General features: G+C 33.3%; 1 protein-coding gene across 13 annotated transcripts in view; it reads right to left on the bottom strand.

The window, feature by feature from the left end:
- Positions 1-26371, bottom strand: part of PPP1R9A (protein phosphatase 1 regulatory subunit 9A) — a 333495-nt gene that overhangs the window by 92308 nt on the left and 214816 nt on the right. For all 13 annotated transcript variants that reach the window (XM_017525139.2, XM_037737278.1, XM_037737275.1 and 10 more), the window contains one exon: positions 1518-1653. In XM_017525139.2, the coding sequence (XP_017380628.1) occupies positions 1518-1653 (136 nt within the window). The remainder of the gene's footprint in view (positions 1-1517; positions 1654-26371) is intronic.

Here is a 26371-nt window from a genome sequence, read left to right as displayed (position 1 = left end):
ATCCCCTTCCACCACTTGATGTCACTGTACTCCCTGAACCTAAGACCAAAAATCCTTCTAGCACAGTGAGGAGGCAAAAATCAAACCTGCAGAGAATGATTCTACAATCTCAGAATAAGCTTGCAGCCAAAGTAAATCAGTGTCTCTGATAAAATACAATATACTAATGTAGCGAATTGAAAACGAGGTAAGATACAAGTTTGAAACATTTGAGGAAATCCCTTCTTTAATTTGAAAATCCAAGACAACATTATTCATACAAAGTATCTCAGTGTGATGAAAATATACTCACCATTTCAAATGGACTCATCCAGTAAGAAAATCAATCAAGTTCTAAGAGTCTAATTCATTCATTTAAGGGCTTTCTACTGTGTTATCCGATGATCAAAAGTTAACGGATATACCACCTCTAATTTTCTGCTATAATAAGTGAGGAATATAACCTCATCATATTACATACTCATGAGATCGTAATATACATTAGGGTTAAAACATCTCAGATTAAAAATACATGAAAAATATTTGAAAGTCTGTTTATTAATCTCTATGACCTGGCTAGAGAGCAGTATGCTGAAAAATTATATATTCAGATAAGAAGGGGTTGAATATATGAATTTCCACTGTGGTTATATCAGTTGGAGTAAAGAATATTTGTTATATCTAAATATGTACAAGTTTATGGAGTATAAAATACTACAATTAAATTGTTGATGGATCTTTTGACACGCCAATATGAAACATGTGCATGTTTACTGTGTTTATAATAAAGCATGTTGTCCCATTATATCAATGTGCATTTGGCAATGACATTAGAAATAGAACAGCATCTGTATTATATTACAGCACACAAGGGTTCTGGAGAGCTGTTTTCACTTGGGGGTTAGCTTCTATTCATTTATTTGATCTTCTACAGAAAGCAGGATGTAAAATTATTCCAATATGTATCTACTCAATGGAACATGTGCTAGTGGAAAGCTCTGTTCTGCATTGTGTTAGCACAAATCATAGTGAGCAGATCCAAAGAACTTTCTCTTCCTAAGGGGAAAAGACACTGGAAACACTCAGCAATCTATAGTACTTTTCTGTGTATATTTCTATGTGTATGGGTATGTTTACTGATTTTTTTGGAAAAGCATTACATACTATCACAGAACATTTGGAAAAGATTGAAAAAATAAAAAGCAGAGAGAGAGGAAAATCACCCGATTCCAGCAATAAGGACAGACATTATTCACATTTTTGTGTTTTTATCCTTTTCTGTTTCTATGACTTCCTTTCTAATAGTGAAAAGATAAGACTTATTTGTATCCACAAACTTCATACTATAAACTAGATACCATGACTTGATTCTTAAGTGAATATCAGATGCAAGTAGTATTTCTTTCCTACGGTAGAATTTTAGTTCAATGTAGACATACCTTCCTCGAGAAACTGCATCAAACCTGTCATACTGTTATACAGCAGAGCATTTCATGAATTAGAAAATGTGGAAAAAAGAATCTGCAAGCACTACTGACCTCGTCATCGTCGGCATCATACTGAGCATAGTGCTGTTCCAGCAGCTCTCTCTGGCGCCTCTCCTGTTCCAGTGTCTGGCTTATCAACTGGGCAACCTCACTCACTTGTCCTGGTTTTTCCCGCCCAATTACAAATCTGTGGAAAGGTTAACAAAGACTAATATTCAAAACTTTCCAGCAAAAAGGAATGTTAAGTAAAATAACCAGGTTTGATCTCAGCAGGGTCCGTCAAGCCTGAAGAAAGTAACATCACCTACATACTTCAAAATAGTTTTCTTGGGTGAGGGGAAAGGTTAGCTGAGTAATTGAAGTGATTTTCAGGGATACAGCTCATAAAGGAAGAGAAGGGGGAAAAAAGTAAAGGACCATAAAAATTACCATTTTAAGAGAAGACTTAACATATGTAACCCATTTTGCAGTACTTTATACATTTTTGATGCCATGCAAAATGGAAGCAAGCTCATAATTTCCTGTACCATTGAACTCAAGAGTCATTTGCATAACGCTAACAAAAATTGCTTCAAAAACATTTGATGGCCGGGAGCAGTGGCTCATGCCTGTAATCCCAACACCCTGGGATGCCAAGGTGGGTGGATCACCTGAGGTCAGTAGTTCAATACCAGCCTGGCCAAGATGGCGAAACCCGGTCTCTACTAAAAATACAAAAATTAGCTAGGCATGGTGGCGCATGACTGTAGTCGCAGCTACTCCAGTGGCTGAGGCACAAGAATCGCTTGAACCTGAGAGGCGGAGATTGCAGTTAGCCCAGATCATGCCACTGCACTCCAGCCTGGGTGACAGAGTGAGACTCCGTCTCAAAACAAAAACAACAAAACATTTTGAGGTATAGCATAACTTAGGTGGCTAAATATATAACTTTGAAAATAAGAGAAAGGGAACACAGGTAGTGGTTTTTGTTTTAAAAATGAAAAGCTATAATAAGAGATGGTGAATTAATTCACTTCTTTTTGGGAAAGACAGTATGAGAAAAGGTGTGGTTCAATAAATAAAGGGAGAAAAGAAAATATTTGTTGATACTAATTCCTGTTTAAAAAAAAAAAAAAAAGCCTGAAGAAAAAACCGAGGAAGACATTTCCTTTTTGCAAGCTACAGTCATGGTATATTCTTGTCAATGTAATGTGTTGTGCTCACCAATTTAATATTCATTTTTAAACATCTTTTCATACTACTATATGCTTCTGTTTTTCTAAAAATATAAATAATGTGTCTCTAGGACTCAGTTTCTAAGTATTACTTATTATTTTAATGTGAATCTTTGTTTAAATCTTGTTTCTACATTTAATTGATGCTTTCCTCTGATTAAAGTATGTTGCCGTCTTCAATCAATTTTAAATGAAATATACAACTTTTCTGCACAATACACTAAAGATCAAAATTTTTCACACTTAGATGTCAGTAATTAATTACCTTTTAAGAAATACTTTTATATAGTTTCAAGCAAGACTTCCTTTAAAATTATGTTTAAGTGTTCACTTATCTTTTATTTTCCTTTGGAAATAAGTGTTAATAGAATTTATAAATACTATCACTTCTCATCTTTATTCAGGTACAATTTATACACAATAAAATACATGAATTTTAAATGTATAGTTCAATAACTGTGATACATATGTAAACATGTAATTACACATCAATTAAGATACAGAACATTTCCATCAACCTAAAATATTTCCTTATATTCCTTTCCAGTAAGTTATCTTCATCCTGGTTCATATTCATCTTTTAAAATTTTATTTATATAGAAATAAAATTTTAGAGTGTCTAGCTTGTTTGGCTCACCACAATGTTTTGGAGGTTTATCCATGTTGCTGTAAGTATCAGTTATTTGCTCCTTTTTATCACTAAATAGTATTTTATTGCATTGAATATACTACATTTGGCTTATCTATTTTTTTACTGATAGGTATTTGGGTTGACATTATTTAAAAAGTTACTTTTAGAGAGACCTCAGAAAGAACACCACACAACTACAACCATGTGATCTTTGACAAACCTGACAAAAACAAGCAATGGGAAAGGATTCCTTATTTAATAAATGGTGTTGGGAAAACTGGCTAGCCATATGCAGAAAGCTGACTGGATCCCTTCCTTATACCTTATACAAAAATTGACTCTAGATGGATTAAAGATTTAAACATGAGGCCTAACACCATAAAAACTCTAGAAGAAAACCTAGGCAATACAATCCAGGACATAGGCATTGGCAAGGACTTCATGACTAAAACACCAAAAGCAATGGCCAAGAAAAGCCAAAAGAGACAAATGGGTTCTAATTAAACTTAAGAGCTCTGCACAGTAAAAGAAACTATCAACAGAGTGAACTGGCAACCAACAGCATGGGAAAAAATTTTTGCAATCTACCCATCTGAAAAAGAGCTAATACCCAGAATCTACAGAGAACTTAAACAAATTTACAAGGAAAAAAACAAACAACCTCATCAAAAAGTAGGTGAAGGATATAAACAGACACTTTTCAAAAGAAGACATTTATGCAGCCAACAAACATATGAAAAAAAGGTCATCATCACTGGTCATTAGAGAAATGCAAATCAAAAGCACATGGAGATACGACCTCATGCCAGTTAAAATGGTGATCATTAAATCAGGAGACAACAGATGCTGGATGTGGAAAAATAGGAATGCTTTTACATTGTTGGTGGGAGTGTACATTAATTCAACCATTGTAGAAGACAGTGTAGCCATTCCTCAAGGATTTAGAACCGGAAATCCCATTACTGGGTATATACCCAAAGGATTATAAATCATTCTATTAAAAAGACACATGCAAATGTATGTTTATTGTGGCACTGTTAACAATAGCAAAGACTTGGAACCAATCCAAATGCCCATCAATGACAGACTGGATAAGAAAATGTGGCACATATACACCATGGAATATTATGCAGCCATAAAAAAGGATGAGTTCATGTCCTTTGAAGGGACATGGATAAAAATGGAAACCGTCATCCTCAGCAAACTGACACAAGAACAGAAAACCAAACACTGCATGTTCTCACTCGTAAGTAGGTGCTGAACAATGAGAACACACGGACACAAGGAGGGTAACATCACACACCGGGGCCTGGGGGGTGGGGGGACTAGGGGAGTAATATCAGGGAGTGGGGGGATTGGGAAAGGATAGTATTAGGAGAAATACCTAATGTAGATGACTGGGCGATGGATGCAGCAAACCACCACCATGGCACATGTATACCTATGCAACAAACCTGCATGATCTGCACATGTACCTCAGAACCTAAAGTATAATAAATAAATTAAAAATAAATAAATAAAATAGATTTTTAAAAATTAAAATAAAAGTAAAGTTACTTTTAAACATTTGTGAACAAGTCTTTGTGTGAACATAAGTTTTCATTTCCTTTAGACAAATAATGAAATTGATGAGTCATAGGTAAATGTATATTTAACTTATAAAGAAATTGTCAAACTGTTTTTCAAAGTAATAGTATCATTTCATATTCCCATTAGCACTACATAAAAGTTGTAGTTGCTTTGCACCCTCATTAACACTTAGTACTGTCTTTTAAACTTTTGACCATTCTAGCAGGTATCTCATGGTACTTCATAATGGTTTTAATTTCCTCTGCCCTGATGACTAACAATATTAAGTATATATGCACTTATTGACTATTCACATATCATCTCCAGTGAAATATCTTTCCAAATCTTTTACCCATTATTGAAAATTGGATTGTCTATTATTGAGTTATAATGGTTCTTTACAGGCAAAGTACATATACACACATGAGTGTGTGTATTTTTGTTTTTTTAAACAGAGTCTTCCTCTGTCATGCAGGCTGGAGCACAGTGGCATGATCACAGTTCACTGTATCCTGGAACTCTTGGCTCAAGCAATCCTCCTGCCTCAGCCTTCTGAGTTGCTGAGATAACAGGCATGTGCCCTGGCAAAGATCATTTCATAATTTTTTGTAGGGATGGCATCTCATTGTTTTGCCCACGCTGTTCTTGAATTCTTGGCCTCAAGTCTTCCACTCACTTTGGCCCCCCAAAGTGTTGGGATTACAGGCGTGAGCCCCTGCACCTGGCCCTTTATATATTCTTGATACATAACCTTGTCCCTGTACGTTCAATACACATATACAAACACACACACACATACACACACAATATACATGTGTATGTTTATGCATTTAATTTATTTATTAACTTGTCCTAGTCTGTGGCTTACTCTTTCATCTTTAAATTGTGTCTTTTAAGGAAGTCTAATTTATCACTTTGTTATAAAAATTCATGCTGGACATGGTGGCTCCTGCCTGTAATGCCAGCATTTTGGGAGACCAAAATGGGAGGACTGCTTGAGCCCAGGAGTTCAAGACCAGTCTAAGCAACACAGTGAGACCCATCTCTTAAATAAAACAAAATAACCAGGTGTGGTTGCATGTACCTGTTGTTTTAGCTACTTGGGAGGCTGAAGTGGGAGGACTGTTTGACCCCAGGAGGTCAAGGCTGCAGTAAGCCATGATTGAACCTATGCTCTCCAGCCTGGGAGACAGAGCAAGACCCTGTCTCAAGAAAAAAAAAAAAAAAATTAATGCCTTTTGCTTCCTATCTAAAAAGCTTCTGCCTGATTTAAGATTGCTAAGATTTTCTCCAATTTTTCTTCTTAATGTGTTAATGTTTTGCTTTTATATTAGGTCTATGATATCTTGTAAATTAATTTTCCATGTATGATGTGTGGTGAGGGTGGAGTTTCCATTCTTTTTTCTAAATGGATCATGAATTGTTTTAACGCCATATGCCAATACCAAACTTCTCTGATTACTATATGGTAAGCCTTCAAAGTAGGTGGTGTGAGTTCTCTAACTCTGTATCAATTGTTTTTCCTCTGCAATTATTTCTAACAGAAAGCCCACTGGGTTTAGTTTAGAATTGCTTTGAATCTATAATTTGTGGAGAACTGACATCTTAATAAAATTGACTCGTCTGATCACTGAACATGTATCTCTGTATTCATTCAATAATATACTACAGTTTTCAGTACACGGGTCTTAAAAATCGTTTGTTAAATTTACTTCTAGGTACTTCACGGTTTTTTTTTTGTTTTTTTTTTTTTTTAATTGTAAGTGATACTGGGTTTTAACTTTCAGGTTCTAGTTATTTGTTTTTATAGTAAAGACATACAATTTATCTTTGAATACTGGCCCTGTATTCTGTGACCTTGCTAAACTCATTTATTAATCCTAGTAGCTTTTACAGATTTCCTACAGTCTTTTGATATATATTATCACATCCACTATGAAGAAAGATATATTTTACTCCTTCCTTTCTTATGTGTCTATTTATTTGTTTCTGTATTTATTGCCTTAATGCCTAAAACTTCCAAAATATATTAAAAAGAAAGTATAAGAGTAGACATCTTTGCTTTATTCACTGCTGATCTAGAATTCTAGAATATGAGTTCTAAATTGCCTAGAAATACACAGAATAATTTAGCGATGTTATGGTTTTTATGGTTAAAGACACAAAAGTTTTTAATGTGCTAAATGAATCCATAGACATATAATGACTACCATGAATTCATTACATTTTTGGTAAATTTTTAAATGTTAGAAATTATGTCTAATGATACAAATATAAAGCAATTTCAGAAGCTTATATCCTACAATGGACCTTGCTAAACTCATTTGACCTTTTATCTTTATTTAAATGCATCATAGAGTGGGGTTTGAGGGAGTATTGCTTACTACACAAAGTTGAAAGGAAATTGAAGGTAGCAGTTAATGTATAAAATGCATATAAATTGAAAGCAGTAGCCAAGCTCAAAGTAAAAGGTAAATTAGAATTCAGATTCATTTAAGCCATAAATTCTTTAAACTTATTTGAGAATGATATGTCAGATCCTTTAGTTTATCATTTTTCTAATAGAAATGAAGTTCATTTTCCCTAAAAGACAAGTGCTACTCAGACTGCAATTCAAGAAGAAAGAAAGATGATTTTAAAGAAGAAAGAAGAAATTATCTACTAGCCAAAGATTAGAAACTATTGATGATATTTCTAGAGATGAATGAAGGTGTCTTAAGAAAGATCCTGTGAGGGATTTTAAAGCATAAAATTATTTTTAAATAACTCAGATTATTACAGATTACATAATTATAGTCATATATTATAATAAATTAAAACTCTAATATAATTTGTAAATTTCTCCCTAGCCTCCAAAAAAGTCCCTAATTCCAAACCAGAATTATTTGTGAAGATAAAATTAAAAAGAATAAGTGCATTTATAATTGAAGTTTCAGAGGAAGTAAGAATTGTTCCATACTGCATAAGAAACTTGCATTTTAAATCATGAAGGCACAGTTGCTCAAAATCACAGCTTGGCTTTCCCAATTTGCCCTACAATTTAACATGATTTGCTATTTGTTCAATATTGCTTCGTATTCAAAATCTCTCTATAGTCTTATAAAGTAGAAATGATTTATAACTGCACATAAGACAGACAATTCATTTCATGATATATACTGACTTTTAAAAGTGTTATGTTAAAATACATGTATCTCTTCATTCAGGCAGCTATTTTGAGCAGTGTTATAGCACCCAGCTCCACACATCTTTAAAGCTTTGTAATCCAGTAAATTTAAAGCACAGATTTGCAATAATAGAATATCATCCTGATAAGTATGATCCAGAGGGAAAGCACACAGAAGTGGAACCAAGCAACTGGCCCCTGACTCATTTTCCTCATGTGAAGATTAGCATTTAACCCCATGTGTCTGAAGGAGTGACAAAAGAAATAAAATGTGGTACATACATGAAAGAACTTGAATGCCCTATTGTTATTATAATGAAACCAATAAAATCTCCCATACTGAAAAATATGTAACATTCAAATTACCATCCTACATGTTCTTGTCTGGTTTAGTCTAGTTTATTTTTAAGCTGTCTTTATAAGCACGTCCTATAAGATTATATATACAACTAGCATAAAGAGAATTCAGCAGAAAATGTAAAATTTAAAGTAAGGTTATTATTTCAGTAATGAATTCAGAGTATGGGTATGCTATGATAGTACAGCTTAGGAGTTAAAAGGGTAAGTAAAAGGGAAAACCAACTTTGATGGTTTTCCACCAGGACAAATCCACCAGACTATAAATACCATTTACTGATTCTGTCACCTTGGATGTATTAATATTTCTAAGCCTTAGTTTCCATATTTATAAAATGAGTATACTAACCATAATAAATAAATATTATATAATCCATAAAAAACTTAAGTACCTGGTGCTAAGTGAGTATTTAATAAATGTACACTGTTGTTTTAATCTAGACATTTAATAAATGTACACTGTTGTTTTAATCTACTTTTAAATGCTGAATGCATTTAAAAGTACCTACTGTAAATTGATCTGAAACTTTGGTGGCAACACCAATAGATAATATATCAGCCATTCACTGGTAAGCAAAGAACATTAAATTGAAAAGAAAACAGACGTCATTTCCTATCTATTCAGTTAATAATAAAATAATAAATTAAAATAATAAAATTTAATAGTGCTGCAGCTATGTTGAAAATGCATATTTATACATTGCTTACTGATTACAATGCACGTTGTTACAATATCTTTGCTGGGCAATCTGAGAGCAGGTAATAAACAGAACAAGATGATTTTTTAAAAAGCACTTAACTGTACACACTGTCACAATTCCCTTTTATTTGATCACAGTACTGAAAATAGAGGTTTTTTTTATGAGTCTACCATAAGAAAAGGATAAAATCCTTAATCTAAAGTGTGCTCTAAAACCAAAATTTCTGTTGCCACTGAAGCATTAAAGTATGAATCCATATAATCGCTTTAATTGCATTTTTAAAACATTCAAAAATACAACAATAGTCATCAATAATCGGTTTAAAATATGTTTGGCCAAATCAATTGATATTTCTGCACAACTATGATTCATATCTTATATATTATCTCAAACGGAAATGACAACACGTGTTGAATCAACCTGTTTTTAAACTTCAATTTTCTTTGAGAATATTTTTTTCACATTCTAAACTCTTCTTTGTTAAACAAAGAAAAATAATGTGTGACAGTGAAAGTGATAGTGTGATCTTTTTATCTTTAGCTATACTTAACAGAAATCAAATCTAATGAATACTTAAATTAAAAATTAAGTATTTTTTCTAAGCTTATCATTGCCAAATAATGCAATACCAAACCTAAAATCTACAATTAAGGTTTATGTTTTTAGCACGGTATTTTATTGTGTTAAAATTACCTTGGACAAAATTACCACTAGAAAGAAGAAATAAATACTAGTGTTCTATACCAATGTGGGATGACTATAGCTAACAATAATATATTAAACAGTTTGAAACAGCTAGAAGGAGAACACTGAATGTTCCCAACGTAAAGAAATGATAAGGCCTGAGATCACAGATATGCTAATTACCATGATATGATCACTATACATTGTATATTGAAACATAATTATGTACCACTTCAATATGTGCAATCGTTATGTGAATTAAAATTTTTTATCTTGTTTTAATGTGCATTAAATTAATTTCACTAAGAACTGCCCTCTCTCCCTTTCAGGCTGAGATACAATAAGCCAAGGAAGATACATCAATTATTCCTTTTCTTTTCATTTATTATCAGGCCAAGGAATATCAATGTACTGCCCTTTGGAGTTTAGGTATCTAGATTATGTGGGATTCATTTCATTAGTTTATTTTGTAAGCTGTCAAATAAAAGTTAACAGTTAAACAGCATTTACAATTCACTAAATTGAAGTCATAAAGATCCTACATGTTCCATGTAAATGATGAGAGGTTATAAAAAAATGACAATTTATGAATACCTTGGTTTTCAGACATAGTTTTTCTAATAAAATTGATATACTAATCAAAAATGACACTTATTTAATGTTTCAATTTAAAAACTCTCAATGCAAAATTAAGTTTCAGTAAAAATGAAAAAGCTGATTGTGGAGTCAAGATGGCAGACAGGAGACAGGGCTGACATGTAGCTCCCACTTGGACAGACAGAACAGTGTGTGGAAACTCACAATGTGAACTTTTAGTCCAAGAACCACCACAGGAGCATACCAGGAAAATTGAAAGAATTCACAGATTCTTCAAAATAAGTGGCAGGCCACTGCAAATTCTATAAGACAGGCCAAAAAGTCTGGTGCTCTCTGGAAAGCGCTACCTCCTGGCTGGAGGTCAATCAATTTAGGAAATTACAGCAACTCATAACAGAACAATCCTGTTCAAAAGAGAGAGGAGGCAACAGCTAATTCTACTGCTGCAACATACTGGTTAACCAGTGGTCCTCAATGTGTCTACGTGACAACTTTACTGCTGGCATAACCAACATTCAAGAAAGCCAGCATACTCAACATATCTAAAACCAGGGATTCTCATACAGTCTATGTCATACCCCTGCCACCTCCACCAGAGCATGTGATCTACAGCTGGGAGACCTGAAGAAGGATCACATCACAGGACTCTCCACAGATATTTCCCAGCACTAGCACAGAACCTAGTAGCCCTGCTAGGTGTCTAAACCCAGAGGAGCAATAACAATCAATGAAGTTTGGCTCAGAGGAAGCCCCATCCCTAGGGGAAGAGGAAATGCATCACATCAAGGGATCACCTGTGGATAAAAGAATCTGAACAGTAGCCCTTGAGTTCCAGATTTTTCCACTGAAATAAGCTACTCAAATGTGAAGGAATCAGAAAAGTAATTCTGGTAATATGACAAAACAAGATTCTATAACATGTGCAAAAGATCAAAACCAAGAAGAAATCTCTGATTTGCCAGATAACGAATTCAGAAAGTTGATTATTAAACTTACTGAAGGAGATACCAGGGAAAGATGAAAAACAATTTAAAGAAATTAAGAAAAAAATACAGAATATGGATGAAAAATGCTTCAGAGAAACATAAAGAAAAAACAATTACAACTTCTGGAAATGAAAGACACACTTAGAGAAATACAAAATGCACTGGAAAATTTCAACAACGGAACTGAATAAGTAGAGGAAAGAACTTCAGAGCTCAAAGTCAAGGTCTACAAATTAACCCAATCAGACAGAGACAAAGAAAAAGAATTTTGAAAAAATGAACAAAGCCTCCAAAAAATTTAGGATTATATTAAACAGCCAAACCTAAGAATAATTGGTGTTCCTGAGGAAGGAGAGAAATCTAAAAGTTTGAAAAACATGTTTCAGGGAATAACCAAGGAAATCTTCTCTGACCACAATAGACAGCTACACATCCAAAAACAAGAAGCTCAAAGAACACCAGGGAAAGTTATTGCAAAAAGATCATCACCCTGGCACATAGTCATCAGGTTATCTAAAGAAAGACCCTTAAGAGCTGTGAGGCAAAAGCCAGTGGTAACCTACAAAGGAAAACCTACCAGGTTAATAGAAGATTTCTCAGCAGAAACCCTGCAAGCCAAAGGGATTAGGGTCCTACCTTTAGCTTCCTCAAACAAAATAACTGCAAACCAAGAATTCTGTATCCAGCAAAACCAAGCTTCAAAAATGGAGAGAGAAAGAATATTTTAAATGCTGAAAGAATCATCAATACCACACCAGCACTACAAGAAATGCTAAAAGGATATGTAAATCTTGAAACAACCCTTGAAATGCACCAAAAAAGAACCTCCTTGAAACATAAATCTCATGGGGCCTATAAAACAATAATACAATGATGAAAAAAAAAGAAAACAAAGTATTCTCTGGGAGGCTGAGATGGGTGGATTACTAAGTCAGGAGCTCAAGCCCAGCCTGGCCAAGATGGTGAAACCCTGTTTCTACTAAAACTACAAAAATTAGCTGGATGTGGTGGCAGATGCCTATAATCCCAGCTACTCAGGAGGCTGAGGCAGGAGAATCACTTGAACTGGGGAGCAGAGGTTACAGTGAGCCAAGATCACACTATTGTACTCCAGCCTGGGTGACAGAGTAAGACTCCATCTCAAAAAACAAAAACAAAAACAAAGTATTCAGGCAATAATTAGTAAGATGAATAAAGTTCCACTTAAAAGATACAGAATGGCAGAATACATAAAAATCCACCAACCAAGTATATATGCTATCTTCAAGAGACTTATCTAATACATAAGATTCACATAAACTTAAGGTAAAGGGTTGGAAAAGATATTTCATGCAAATGGAAATGAAAAGCAAGCAGGAGAAGCCATTCTTATATCAGATAAAACAGACTTTAAAGCAACAAGTTAAAAAAGGCAAAGAGGGACATCATACAATGATGAAAGGACTAGTCCAACAGGAAAATATCACAGTCCTAAATATATATGTACCTAACACAGAGCTCCCAAATTTATAAAACAATTATTAATAGATATAAGAAATGAGAAAGATGGCAACACAATAATAGCAGGGGACTTCATACTTAGCTGTCAGCACTAGACAGGTCATTAAGAGAGAAAGTCAACAAAAAAAATAATGGACTTCAAATGGACTTAAAAGATATTTAAAAAACATTCTACCCAACAACTGCAGAGCATACATTGTTTTCATCAGCACATGGAATATTCTCCAAGACAGACCATATGAGAGTCCACGAACAAGTCTCAATAAATTAAAGAAAATCAAAATTATATCCAGTAACTTCTCAGACCACAAGGGAATAAAACTGGAAATCAACTCCAAAAAAACCCCCTCAAAACTAAACAAATACAGACAAATTAAGTACTCTGCTCCTGAATGATCTTTGGGTCAACAATGAAATCAAGATAGAAATTTAAACATTCTTTGGACTAAATGATAACAGTGAAACAACATATTAAAACTTATAGGGCACAGCAAAAGCAGTGCTAGCAGCAAAGTTCACAGCATTGAACGCCTACATCAAAAAGTCTAGCAGAGCACAGACAGACAACCAAAGGAAATAACTCAAGGAAGTAGAGAAAGAACAAACTAAATCCAAACCTAGTAGAAGAAAATAACTAAATAAAATTGAAACAAAACACAGAAAAATCTCAATGAAATGAAAAGCTGTTTTTTTAAAAAGATAAGCAAAATTGATAGACCATTAGTGCTACTAACCAAGAAAAGAAGAGAGAAGATCCATATAAGCTCAATTAGAATTGAAATGGGAGATATTCCAACCAATACCACAAAAATACAAAAGATCATTCAAAGCTACTATAAACATCTTTATGCATGAAATCTAGAAAATCTAGAGGAGACAGATAAATTTCTGAAAATATACAACCCTCCCAGATTAAATCAGGAAGAAATGGAAACTCTGATCAGACCAATAATGTGCAGCAAGATTGAAATAGTAATTTTAAAGATTGCCAAAAAAAAAAAAAAAAAAAGTCTAGGACCAGAATGTCTGAATTATGTCAGGCATTCAAAGAAGAACTGGTACCAACCTTTCTGAAACAATTCCAAAAGACAGAGAAAGAGGGAATCCTCCTCAAATCATTAAATGAAGCCAGTATCACCCTAATACCAAAACCAGGAAAGCAGAGAACAATAAAAGAAAACTACATACTAATATTCCTGATGAACACAGATGCAAAAATCCTCAATAAAATACTAGCAAACTGAATCCAACAGCATATAAAAAAAAATAATCCACCATCATCAAGTGAGCTTCATACCAGAGATGCAGGAATGATTTAGCATACACAAGTCAATAAATGTGACACACCAACATAAACAGAATTTCAAAAATCATATAATCATCTCAATAGATGCAGGAAAAGTATTTGACAAAATCCAACATCCCTTTACAATCAAAACCCTTGGCAAAACTGGCACAAAAGGGACATACCTTAAGAAATAAAAGCCATCTATGACAAACCTACAGGCAACATTATACTGAATGGTGAAAAGTTGAAAGCATTTCTCCTGAGAACTAGAACAAGACAAAAGATGCCCACTTTGACCACTTCTATTCAACATAGTACTGGAAAGTTCTAGCCAGAACAATCAGACAAAACAAACAAAAAAAAAAATAAAGGGCATCCAAATTGGTAAAGAGGAAATCAAACTGTCATGTTTGCAGATTATATGATCATTTACCTAGAAAATACTAAAGACTCACTCAAAAAGCTCCTAGATGTGACAAATAAATTCAGTAAAATGTCAGGATGCAAAATGAATGTACACAAATCACCAGTACTGCTGTACACTAACAACCAAGCTGAGAATCAAATCAAGAACTCAACCTCTTTTATAACAGCTCCCCACCCCCACAATAAAATACTTAGGGAGCTGAAATATCTCTACAAGGAAAACTATGAAATATTTCTGAAAGAAATCATAGATGGCACAAATGAATGGAAACACATCCCATGTTCACGGATGGGTAGAAACAATATTGTGAAAATGACCATACTGCCAAAAGCAATCTATAAATTCATTGCAGTTCCCATCAAAATACTATCATCATTCTTGACAGAACTAAAAAAAAAAAAAATCCTAAAATTTAAATGAAACAAAAAAAGAGCCTGCATAACCAAAGCAAGACTAAGCAAAAAGAACAAATCTGAAAGGATCACATTACCTGACTTCAAACTATACTACACTGCTATAGTTACCAAAACAGCATAGTACTCATGTAAAAATAGGCATGTAAACAAAACGAACAGGATAGAGAACCTAGAAATAAACACAAATATTTACAGGCAACTGATGTTTGACAAAGCAAACAAAAACATAAAGCAGGAAAATGACACCCTATTCAACAAATGGTGCTGGGATAATTGGCAAGCCACATGTAGAAGAATGAAACTGGATCCTCATCTCTCACCTTATATAAAAATCAATTCAAGATGAATCAAAGACTTAAATCTAAGATCTGAAGCCATAAAAATTCTATAAGATAACATTGGAAAAACTCTTTTAGACATTCACTTAGGCAAAGAGTTCATGACCAAGAATCTAAAACCAAATGCAACAAAAACAAAGGTAAATAGATGGGACCTAATTAAACTAAAAAGCTTCTGCACAGCAAAGAAATAATCAGCAAAGTACATAGACAACCCACAGAGTACAAGAAAATCTTTGCCATCTGTACATCTGACAAAGGACTAATATCCAGAATCTATAAAGAACTCAAATCAGCAAGAAGAAAACAAACAATCACATCAAAAAGTGGGCTAAGGACATGAATAGACAATTCTCCAAAGAAGATGTACAAATGGCTAACAAATATATGAAAAAATGCTCAACATCACTAGTGATTAGGGAAATGCAAACCAAAACCACAATGTGATACCACCTTATTCCTGCAAGAATGGCCATAATTAAAAGATTTTTTTTAAAGTGGATGTTGGCATGGATATGCTGAAAAGGGAACACTTTTACATTGCTGATGGGAATGTAATCTAGTACAACCACTATGGAAAACAGCACAGAGTTTCCTTAAAGATTTAAAACAAGAACTACCATTTGACATAGCAATCTAACTACTAGGTATCTACCCATACAAAAAAGAAGTCATTATATGAAAAGGACACCCACACACTCATGTTTATAGCAGAATTAGCAGTTGCAAAAAGACAGAACCAGTCTAAATGCCATCAACCAACAAGTGGATAAAGAAAATACATGTATATATATAACTTATATATATGATTTTTATCACATTATATCATATTATATATAGAGAGAGCATGGAATACTGTTGAGCCATAAAAAGGAATAAAATAATGGCATTTGCAGCAACCTGGATGGAGTTGCAGACCATTATTCTAAGTGAAGTAACTCAGGGATGGAAAAGCAAACATCATATGTTCTCACTTACATGTGGAAGCTAAGCTATGAGGATGCAAAGGCGTAATGATATAACAAACTCTGGAGACTTGGGGCAAATGGTTGGAGTGAGGTAAGGGATAAAGACTACACATTGGGTATAGTGTACACTGCTTGGGTGATAGGTGCAAGAAAATCTCAGAAATCACCACTAAAGAACTTTTTCATTCAACTAAACACTACCTGTTTCCTCAAAGCTACCGAAATATAATAAATAAATAAAATGAAATAATGTTTTTAAATGAAAAAGCTATACCAGAATAGTTATCAGTTCTTATAAAATAAATAATTTCATTCAAACCAATATTTATTGTATGTACATCCAATACCTGAATCACATATCTCTAAAAAATAAGAACAGATGCACACAACTTATGTTTAAATATTAGGATACTCTTGTGAGTTATGGGTCACAAGTTTTAGAAAAGCACAGTCGCTCATTGTTTCTATTTGATTATATTACATGGCCTTTCTCTCAACTTGATAGCTTTTTAATATTTAATTTGACTTGGAGGAGCACGTAGTGGTAAATTTAACTCCCCCAGCCACTTTCATTAGGTTTGCTGACAGTAGTTAAAAGTCCTAGACAATCAAGCTCTCTACTTCTTATTTGTAATTGCATATTCTTACATATTTTTCCTTTATATATTGGGAGCTAGATTAATATATCTTATTATGTACTTAACATTAAATTTTTTTTTTAATTCATCTGTGAAGATGATTGCTTTTGAAAGCTGGATCTGGCCACTGCACTCCAGCCTGGGTGACATGGTGAGACTCCATCAAAAAAATAATAATAATAAAAATTTTAAAAAATAAAGCTGGATCTAAAATATTTAAATAAATATTTAAATACTTAAATAGTTCTTTGAAATGAATTTTCTATCTAATCCAACATAATTATAAGAATATTTTTCACCGGGCACGGTGACTTATGCCTGTAATCCCAGCACTTTGGTAGGCCGAGGCAGGCAGATCACCTGAGGTCAGGAGTTTGAGACTAGCCTGGCCAACATGGTGAAACCCTGTCTTTACTAAAAATACAAAAAAATTAGATGGGCGTGGTGGTGAGCTCCTGCAATCCCAGCTACTTGGGAAGGTAAGGCAGGAGAATCACTTGAACCTGGGAAGCAGAGGCTGCAGTGAGCCAAAATTGCACCACTGCTTTCTAGCCCANAAAAAAAAAAAAAAAAAAAAAAAAAAAAAAAAAAAAAAAAAAAAAAAAAAAAAAAAAAGAGTATTTCTCTATTCATTGTAAACAAAAAGTTGAATTCTTTAAAAAAATTGCCTAACACATGCTACTTCAAGGACTACACATATTTAATAGGTATAGACTTAAGATACTTTCCAAATAGACTACATCCTTTCCAGGAATAACATTTCTCTTTTTAGTAGTTTGATAACTTAGGTTTAAATATTTACGTATATGAACATTAAAATGATAGCTGGCAAAATGTTAATCTATATATAGTAACACCAGAAAATGTTTCATCAAGCCAAAGTCTCATTGAATTAGTTTTTGTTTTTGTTTTTTTAATCCTTGCTGTTTTTACTCTTTCTCTCAACAGTGGTTGTGGACCATTCTTATATATTTAACATTAAGGAGATCTAATATCCATGATCCAAAATCCACAGTAGTTGCCTCTCTCATCTTAGGGCAAGGGGTAGTCTTAGGAGTAAATACTAAATTCACAATGGTGAATGATTTCCATGAATATGAAAATTCCCTCTCTGCCCTCCACGCATTTAACACTTTATTATTCACAATTACAAAACTAAAAGCTCTGATAAAAAGTGAAATTATCCACTGCCCCTTGTGCTATAGTGGCAACAAAAACACTGAAATAATATAAATGAAGTGAAAACATTTCAAGGTCTATTGCATTTCAAATGGAAATGATCTTAAGTAAAAATAAAAGAAACAAAAGCCTCCATGTATAGAAACTACATGTCCAGGTATATAGCCAAATATAAACATGCATGTCTATTATTTGGTGTTATTTCTGGGCTCTCTATTCCGTTACATTGGTCTATATGTCTATTTTTACACCAGTACCTCACTGTTTTGGTGACTATGGCTTTATATTATACTTTGAGGTCAGGTAATGTGATGCCTCCAGATTTGTTCTTTTTGTTTAGTCTTGCTTTGGCTATACAGGATCGTTTTTGGTTTCATATGAATTATATAATTTTTTTTTTCTAAATCTGTGAAGAATGATGGTGGTATTTGATGGGAATTGCTTTTGGCAGTATGCTCATTTTCACTATATTGATTCTAACCATCAATGAGCATGGGATGTGTTTCCATTTGTTTGTGTCATCTATCATTTCTTTCAGCAGTGTTTTGTAGTTTTCCTTGTAGAGGTCTTTCACCTCCTTGGTTAGGTATATTCCTAAATATTTTATATTTTTGCAGCTATTGTAAAAGGGGTTGAGTTCTTGATTTGATTCCCCACTTTGTTGCTATTGGTGTATAGAAGAGCTACGGATTTGTGTACAGTAATTTTGTATCCAGAAACTGTTGCATTGTTTTATCAGTTCTGGGAAATTTCTGGAGGAGTCTACAGTTTTTGAAGTAAATGATCATATCACCAGCAAATAGTGACAGTTTGACTTCCTCTTTACCGATTTGGATGCCCTTTATTTCTGTCTCTGCTCTGATTTTCCTAGCTAAGACTTTCAGTACTATGTTGAAGGTGAGTGGTGAGAGTGGGCATCCTTGTCTTGTTCCAGTTCTCAGAAAGAATGCTTTCAACTTTTCCCCATTGAGTATTTTCATGGCTGTGGGTTTGTCATAAATGGGTTTTATTACACTGAGGCATATCCCTTGTATGCCAATTTTACTGAGAGAGTTTTAACCATAAAGGGAGGCTGGAGTTTGTTGAATGCTTTTTCTGCATCTATTGAGATGATCATGTGATTTTTATTTTTAATTCTGTTTATGTAGTACATCACATCTATTGAGACTTGTGTATGTTAAACCATCCCTACATCCCTAGTATGAAACCCACTTGATCATGGTGGATTGTCTTTTTGATATGTTGTTGGATTTGGATAGCTAGTAATTTGTTAATGATTTTTATCATCTACGTTCATTAGAGATATCTGTCTGTAGTGTTCCCTTTTGGTTATGTCCTTTTCTGGTTGTAATATTAGGGTGATGGCAGCTTCATAGAATGATTTAGGGAGGCTTCTCTCTTTCTATATCTGGAATAGTGTCAATAGGATTGGTACCAATTCTTCTCTGAATGTCTGGTAGAATTCTGCTGTGAATCTATCTGGTACTGGATTTTGTTGTTGTTGTTCTTAATTTTTTAATTACTATTTCAATCTCACTGCTTGTTATTGGACTGTACAGGTATCTAATTCTTAATATAAGCTGGAGGGTTGTATCTTACCAAGAATTTATCCATCTCTTTTAGGTTTGCTAGTGTATACACATAAAGTTGTTCATAATAGCCTTGAATGATCTTTTGTATTTCTGTGGTGTCAGTTGTAATATCCCCCATTTTGTTTCTTATTGAGGTTATTGGGATTTTCTCTCTTCTTTTCTCGGTTTATGTTGCTAATGATCTACCAATTTTGTTTATCTTTTCGAAGAACCAGCTTTTCCTTTCATTTATCTTTTGTATTTTTATTGTTGTTTCATTTTCAGTTTCATTTATTTCTGCTCTGATCTTGGTTATTTCCTTTCTTCTGCTGGGTTTGGGTTTGGTTTGTTCTTGTTTCTCTAGTTCCTTAAGGTGTGACCTTAGATTATCAGTTTGTGCTCTTTCACAGTCTTTTTGATGAAGGTGCTTAGGGCCATGAACTTTCCTCTTCACATCACCTTTGCTATATCCCAGAGGTTTTGATAAGTTGTGTCACTACTGTCATCCAGTTCAAAGAATTTTTAAATTTCCATCTTGATTTCATTTTTGACCCAATGATCATTTATTGTTCTTGAGTAAATAGCTAGGTGTGGAATTGCTGGCTGGTATAAGTGTGTATGCCTAACTTTGTAAAAACCTACCAGACTGTTCTGAAAAGTGGTTGTGCTATTTTGCATTCTGATCAGCATATAAATGTGAACGCCAGTCCATATGTTTGTCAATGCATAATAGTATCAGTCTTTTGAATTTCAGCCTTTTTAACAGGTGTACAGTGGAACCTCATTGCGGATTTAATTTACCTGCCCCTAATAATTAATAACGTTAAGCAGCATTTCATGTTTAATAGTATATCTCCTTTGGTGAACTGTCTCTTTAAGTGACTTGCACATTTTAATAGGATTTGCACATTTAAAAACTCCATTATATAGTTATTATAATAATCTTATTGAATTGCGAGGGTTCATTATCAGAAAATTGTTTTACAGATATTCATTTGGTTGCTTGTTTTTTCATTTTCTTAAGGATATTTTTTAACAAATGTTTTAACTTTTGATGCAGTTTATCATTATTTCCTTTTACACTTTTTGCTTTTGTGCCCTGAAGAAATCTTTAAATGGTTAAATTATATATTTTTTATTCATTTAGGGGGTATATATGCAGATTTGTTACATGGATATATTGCGTAGTGGTGGGATTTAAGCTTCTAGCATACTCATCACCTTAACAGTAAACACTGTGCCCAAAATAGACAATTTTTCAACCTTCATTCTCTTCCAATCCTCCTCTTTGAGTCCTCCGTATATGTTACCTAAAGTTTCTCTCTGTATGTCCATGGATATCCATGTTTAGCCCCCACTTATATATGAGAACATGAGGTATTTGGTTTTCTGAGTTATTTCACTAAACCTAAAGTTACAAAGATTTTTGCCTGTTTTCCAGAAATCTTAGTGTTCTAGCTGCTGCAATTAGGTCTTGTGATCAATTTTAAGTTAATATTTATGTATACTGTGAGATGAAGGTCAAGGCATTTTTTGGTTTGTTTTTTGTTTCCATTTTGTTTTCAATGAGACTATCTAATTTTTCCAGCACCATTTCTTGAGAAGATTATAATTTCCTCTGCTGAATTACCTTGGTACCTTTATTAAAAAAATCAATTATTTATATCTGTGCAGGTCTATATTGCAACTTTCTATTCTGATCCATTAATCTATATTACTATTCTCATGCCTCAACCAGACTGCCTTGATTAGTGATGCTTTCAGGCAGGGAAAGTCCTCCAAATTTTCTTTCAACAACAATATCTACAAAATAATCTGCTAAAATTTTTACTAGGGTTATGTTTAATCTACAGACTAATTTAGGGAAAACTGAAATCTTAACAATATTGAATATCATGATACATTGAACATGGGCTACTTCCCTCGTTGAAATTGTCTTTACATTCTGTCAGCAATATTTTGTTGTTTTAAGTATGGGAGTCTGCAATACATTGTTAGATTTATCTTTAAGTATTTAATCTTTTGGATGCTGTCATCAATGTTATTTTCAATCTTAATTTTCAATTATTTATGTTGATAGCATACAGATTCTGATTTCTGCATATCAACTTCATCTCCTGTAACCTGATTGGACTCAGTTATCAGTTCGGGTAGCATCTTTTGTAGATAAGTTAAGATTTTCTACATAGTCATTGTGTATAAATGACCATGTTGTCTGTGAATAAAGATTTTTACTTCTTCCTTTTCATTCTATGGGTTTTCCATTAGTTATTATAGGCTCAGTGAACTAGCTATGGCCTCTGGTACAATCTTGAATAGAAGTGGTGAGGGTAGAGATATTTGCATTCCTCTTAATACCAAGAGAAAAGTATTAGGTCTTTTACCATTTAGTACATTATTAGCTGTATGTTTCACTTAGATGCTATTTATCTCATTGAGGAAGTTCCCTTCTATTTCAAGTTTCCTGAGAGCTTTTTTAAAAAAAGCTATTGAGATAAACAAATATCTTTTACTTTTTTCCTATTAGTGTGAAAAATTCCATTGGTTGATTTATAAACATAAAATCAAACAATAAATATAAACTGGCCACTGGATTTATAATCTAATTTGGATTTCTTTATCTACATTCATGAGGAATATTGGTTTGTGACAGTTTGTATTTTAATGCCTTTTAAAAATTATATTATCATAGCAACTTTGGCTTCATAAAAAGTAGTTGAGAGGTATACCATCTTCTATGTTCTGAAAGAGTCTGTTGAGTTGGTATTATTTCTCCATCTAATGCTTGGTAAGATTCACCAGTGAAATAAACAATTTTCTTTTTAAGAAGATCTTAAATCTAAACTCATCTTCATGTATACACATAAACCATTTTTTCTTGAGTGAGCTTTGGTAATTTTTTCATAGCATTGTCTTCCAAAAAAATTAAACCATTTACGTAGTTGAAATTGTTGTATTCACTGGCATAAAGTTTTTCATAATATTGGTTAAACCTTAAAATATCTGTGGAATATGTGATTACAGCTTCTCATTCTAACTTGTGTCTTTGTTCTTTTTATATCAAATAAGTCTGACTAAAGATTTACCAATGTTATTTATCTTTTCAAAACTGACTTTTAAAATTTACTTTGTCTAATATCAATATAACCACACTAGTGCTCTTTTGATTAATGTTAGCATCATCATTTTTTTCTATCCTGTTACTTTTAACCTATTTGAGACTTAGTTTCTAAAAATCTAATATGACAATCTCTGCCTTTAAATTGGCCATTAGACCATTTACATTTAAGAAAATTCCTGATAAGTTTGGGTTTAAATTTTCCATTGTGCTCTTAGTTTTCTATACATCTCTTCACTTTCTGTTTACCTACTTTCTTTTTATGGATTAAGTAATTTTATAATTATGTTTTATCCTTGTTTTATAACTCTTTGTTGCTATAACTTTCTGCTGGGGTTTCTTCAGTGTTTGTTTATGTCTGATAGCATACTTCTTCAATTTATTGCAGTCTGTCTCCAAGTAGTATAATACCACTTCATGCATAGCATAATCACCTAACAAAAGTACACTTCCATATTGTCACAAAAGCCAACATGCTATTGTTCTAAATTTTACCTCTCAATGTTGTAAATCTCAAACAATACAGTCATGATCTTTGTTTTAAAAAGTTAATAATCCCTTAAATAATTTTTTAAAAAAATGAAGTAGCCTATATTTACCCACATATTCATGTCTATTTCTCTTCATTTCTTTGTGTAGGCCTAGAATTTCATTTTATCTGATTTACATTATTAAAGACTTCCCTTAACATTGTTATAATAGCATTCTCTAGGTAATGAATTCTTTCAGTTTTTGTATAGAAGAAAAAGTCTTCATCTTCAATTCTGAAGGCTATTTTCTTGAGTATAAAATTCCAATTTTTCTTTCAAAACTTTTAAATTATTATCCACTTTCCTTGGTGATTCATTATTTCTATTGCAAAGTCTCCTGTATTCTTATCTTTGGTTCACTGTACACTATATGTCTTTCTTCTCAAAATGCTTTTATAATTTTCTTCTGTACTACTGATTTCAAGTACTTTGATTATGATGTCTCTTCATTTAGTTTTCATCATGTTCCTTCTGTTTGGGATTTCTTGAATGTCTTGGATCTGTGATATTATAAATCTTAAAAATTTCATCAAAGTTGAAAAATTTTCAGCCATCATCTGTTCAGTTATCTTTTCTAGCAGCTCTCATTCCAATCCTTTTGAGATTCCCAAAGCGTATATTAGTAGCTTATAACTGTGCCACAGCCTCTTGAAGTTCTGTTCATCCTTTCCTGTCTTTTATTTCTGTGTTTAAAGTTTGATACTTCCTATTGTAGTATGTCTTAAAATTAACTAACTGAATCTGCTATTAATCCCATCCAATGTACATTTCATAATACATATGTTTCATTTTAGAAGGTGGAGTGGAATCTTCTTTTTAGCTTTTGTGTATCTACTTATCATACTCAGCCCTTTTGCTAGCTTACTGTATTATTGAAATCTAATTATAATAACTATTTTAATATTTTAATCTACTGCTTTTATTTCTAACATTGTTGAATCTGTTTCAATTAATTTTTCTGCTGGTTGTGGTTCATATTTTCCTTAATTCTTTGCATGCCCATCAATTGCTGACTGCATGCCAGATACCAGGATATTTTTTGTAATACAATATTCTTGAATATTCCTCTGGGATAATTAAGTTACTAAAAATAGATCTTTTTGAGGATTGTTTTTAAGGCTTTTGAATGTGAGATCAGAGCTACATTTTGTTTAAGACTAACTTGAATTTTTAAAATTTTTTATTGATATAAACGTGTACATAATTATGGGATAAAAGTGATATTTTCCTACATTCTATACTGTGTAATGACTAAGTCAGGGTATTTGGAATGTTCATTACCTCTACTATTTACCATTTCTATGTGCTGGGAACATTTCAAGTGCTCTCTTCTAGCTATTTTGAAATATACAGATGTTGTTGTTAACTACAACCACCCTATTCTGCTACTGAACATTAAAACTTATTCCTTCTAGGGAACTGTATTTTTGTACACTTTAAACAACCTCTCTTCATCCACCCAACCATACCCCCACACTCTTCCCAGATGCTAGTAACTATAGTTCTACTCTCTACCTACACAAGGTCAACATTTTTAGCTCCTACACAGGACTGAGAATATATCCTATTTGTCTGTGTCTGGCTTATTTCAGTTAACATAATGACCTCCAGTTCCCAACCGTGTTGCTACAAATGACATGATTTCACTCTTTCTTATGGCAAAATAGTACTTCACTGTGTATACATACATATATATATATATATATATATATACACACACACACACACACATACATATATATATATATATATATATACACACACACACACACACCATTTAAAAAAAAACCCATTCATCCTTTGATGAACACTTATGTAGGTGATTTCATATCACTACTATTGTGTAGTGCTGCAATTAACATTGGGATGCTGCCATCTCTTTCATATACTGATTTCTTTAAATAAATACTTAGTAGGCCTTCCAGATAATTGGGTAGTTCTATTTTTGCTTTTTTGAGAAATCTCCTTATTGTTTTCGATAATAGCTGTATTAATTTATATCCCCAGCAGTGGTGTGTAAGATTTCCTTTTTCTCCACATTCTTGTCAGCATCTGTTATCTTTTGTCTCTTTAATAACAGCCATTCTAATTGGGGTGAGCAGATATCTTATCATAGTTTTATCGTGCATTTCTCCGATGAGTAGTGATGTTGAGCATCTTCACATGCATCTGTTAGCCATTTCTATGTCTTATTTTGAGAACTGTCTATTCATATCTTTTGCCCACTTTTTAATGAGATATTTTTACTATTGCATTGAGTTCCTTCAATATTCTGGATACTAGAATCTTGTTGAATGAGTGGTTTATAAATATTTTCTCCCATTCAACAGGTTGTCTCTTCATTCTGTTGTTTCCTTTGCTGTGCAGAAGTGTTTTAGATTAATATGGTCCCATTTCTCTATTTTTGTTTTTATTGCCTGTGCTTCTAAGGTCTTAGCCATAAAATATCTGCCTAGACCCATGTCCTGCAGTGTTTCCTTTATGCTTCCTTCTAGTTGTTTTGCAGATGTGGGGCTTACATTTCAGTCTTTAATCCATACTGAGTTGATTTTTATATACAGTGAGAGATAAGGGTCCAGTGTCATTATCCTACAAACAGATAGCAATATTCCTAGCACCATTTATTGAAGAGGGTTCCCTTTCCCCAATGTATGCTCTTGGTGTCTTTGTCAAAAATCAGTTGTCCATAAGTGTGTGAATTTTTTTCTGGGTCCCCTATTCTGTTTTATTGGTCTACGTTTCTGTTTTGATACCAGTATCTGTTCTGGTTACTACAGCCTTGTGACACACATACACACACACACACACACACACACACACACACACACACACACACAGTCTCTTAATTAGTATTTATTTATTTATTTATGTTAGACTTTAAGCTCTGGGGTACATGTGAAGATTTGTTACACAGCTATACATATACCACGGTGGTTTGCCGCACCCATCAACCCGTCATCTACATTAGGTATTTCCCCTAATGCTATCCTCTCCTAGCCCTCCACACCTCTACAGGCCCCGGTGTGT

Source organism: Cebus imitator, unplaced genomic scaffold, assembly GCF_001604975.1.
Source record: "Cebus imitator isolate Cc_AM_T3 unplaced genomic scaffold, Cebus_imitator-1.0 Scaffold37, whole genome shotgun sequence".
NCBI classification, from domain to species: Eukaryota; Metazoa; Chordata; class Mammalia; order Primates; family Cebidae; genus Cebus; species Cebus imitator.
This window is presented reverse-complemented; position numbering and strand designations above follow the sequence as displayed.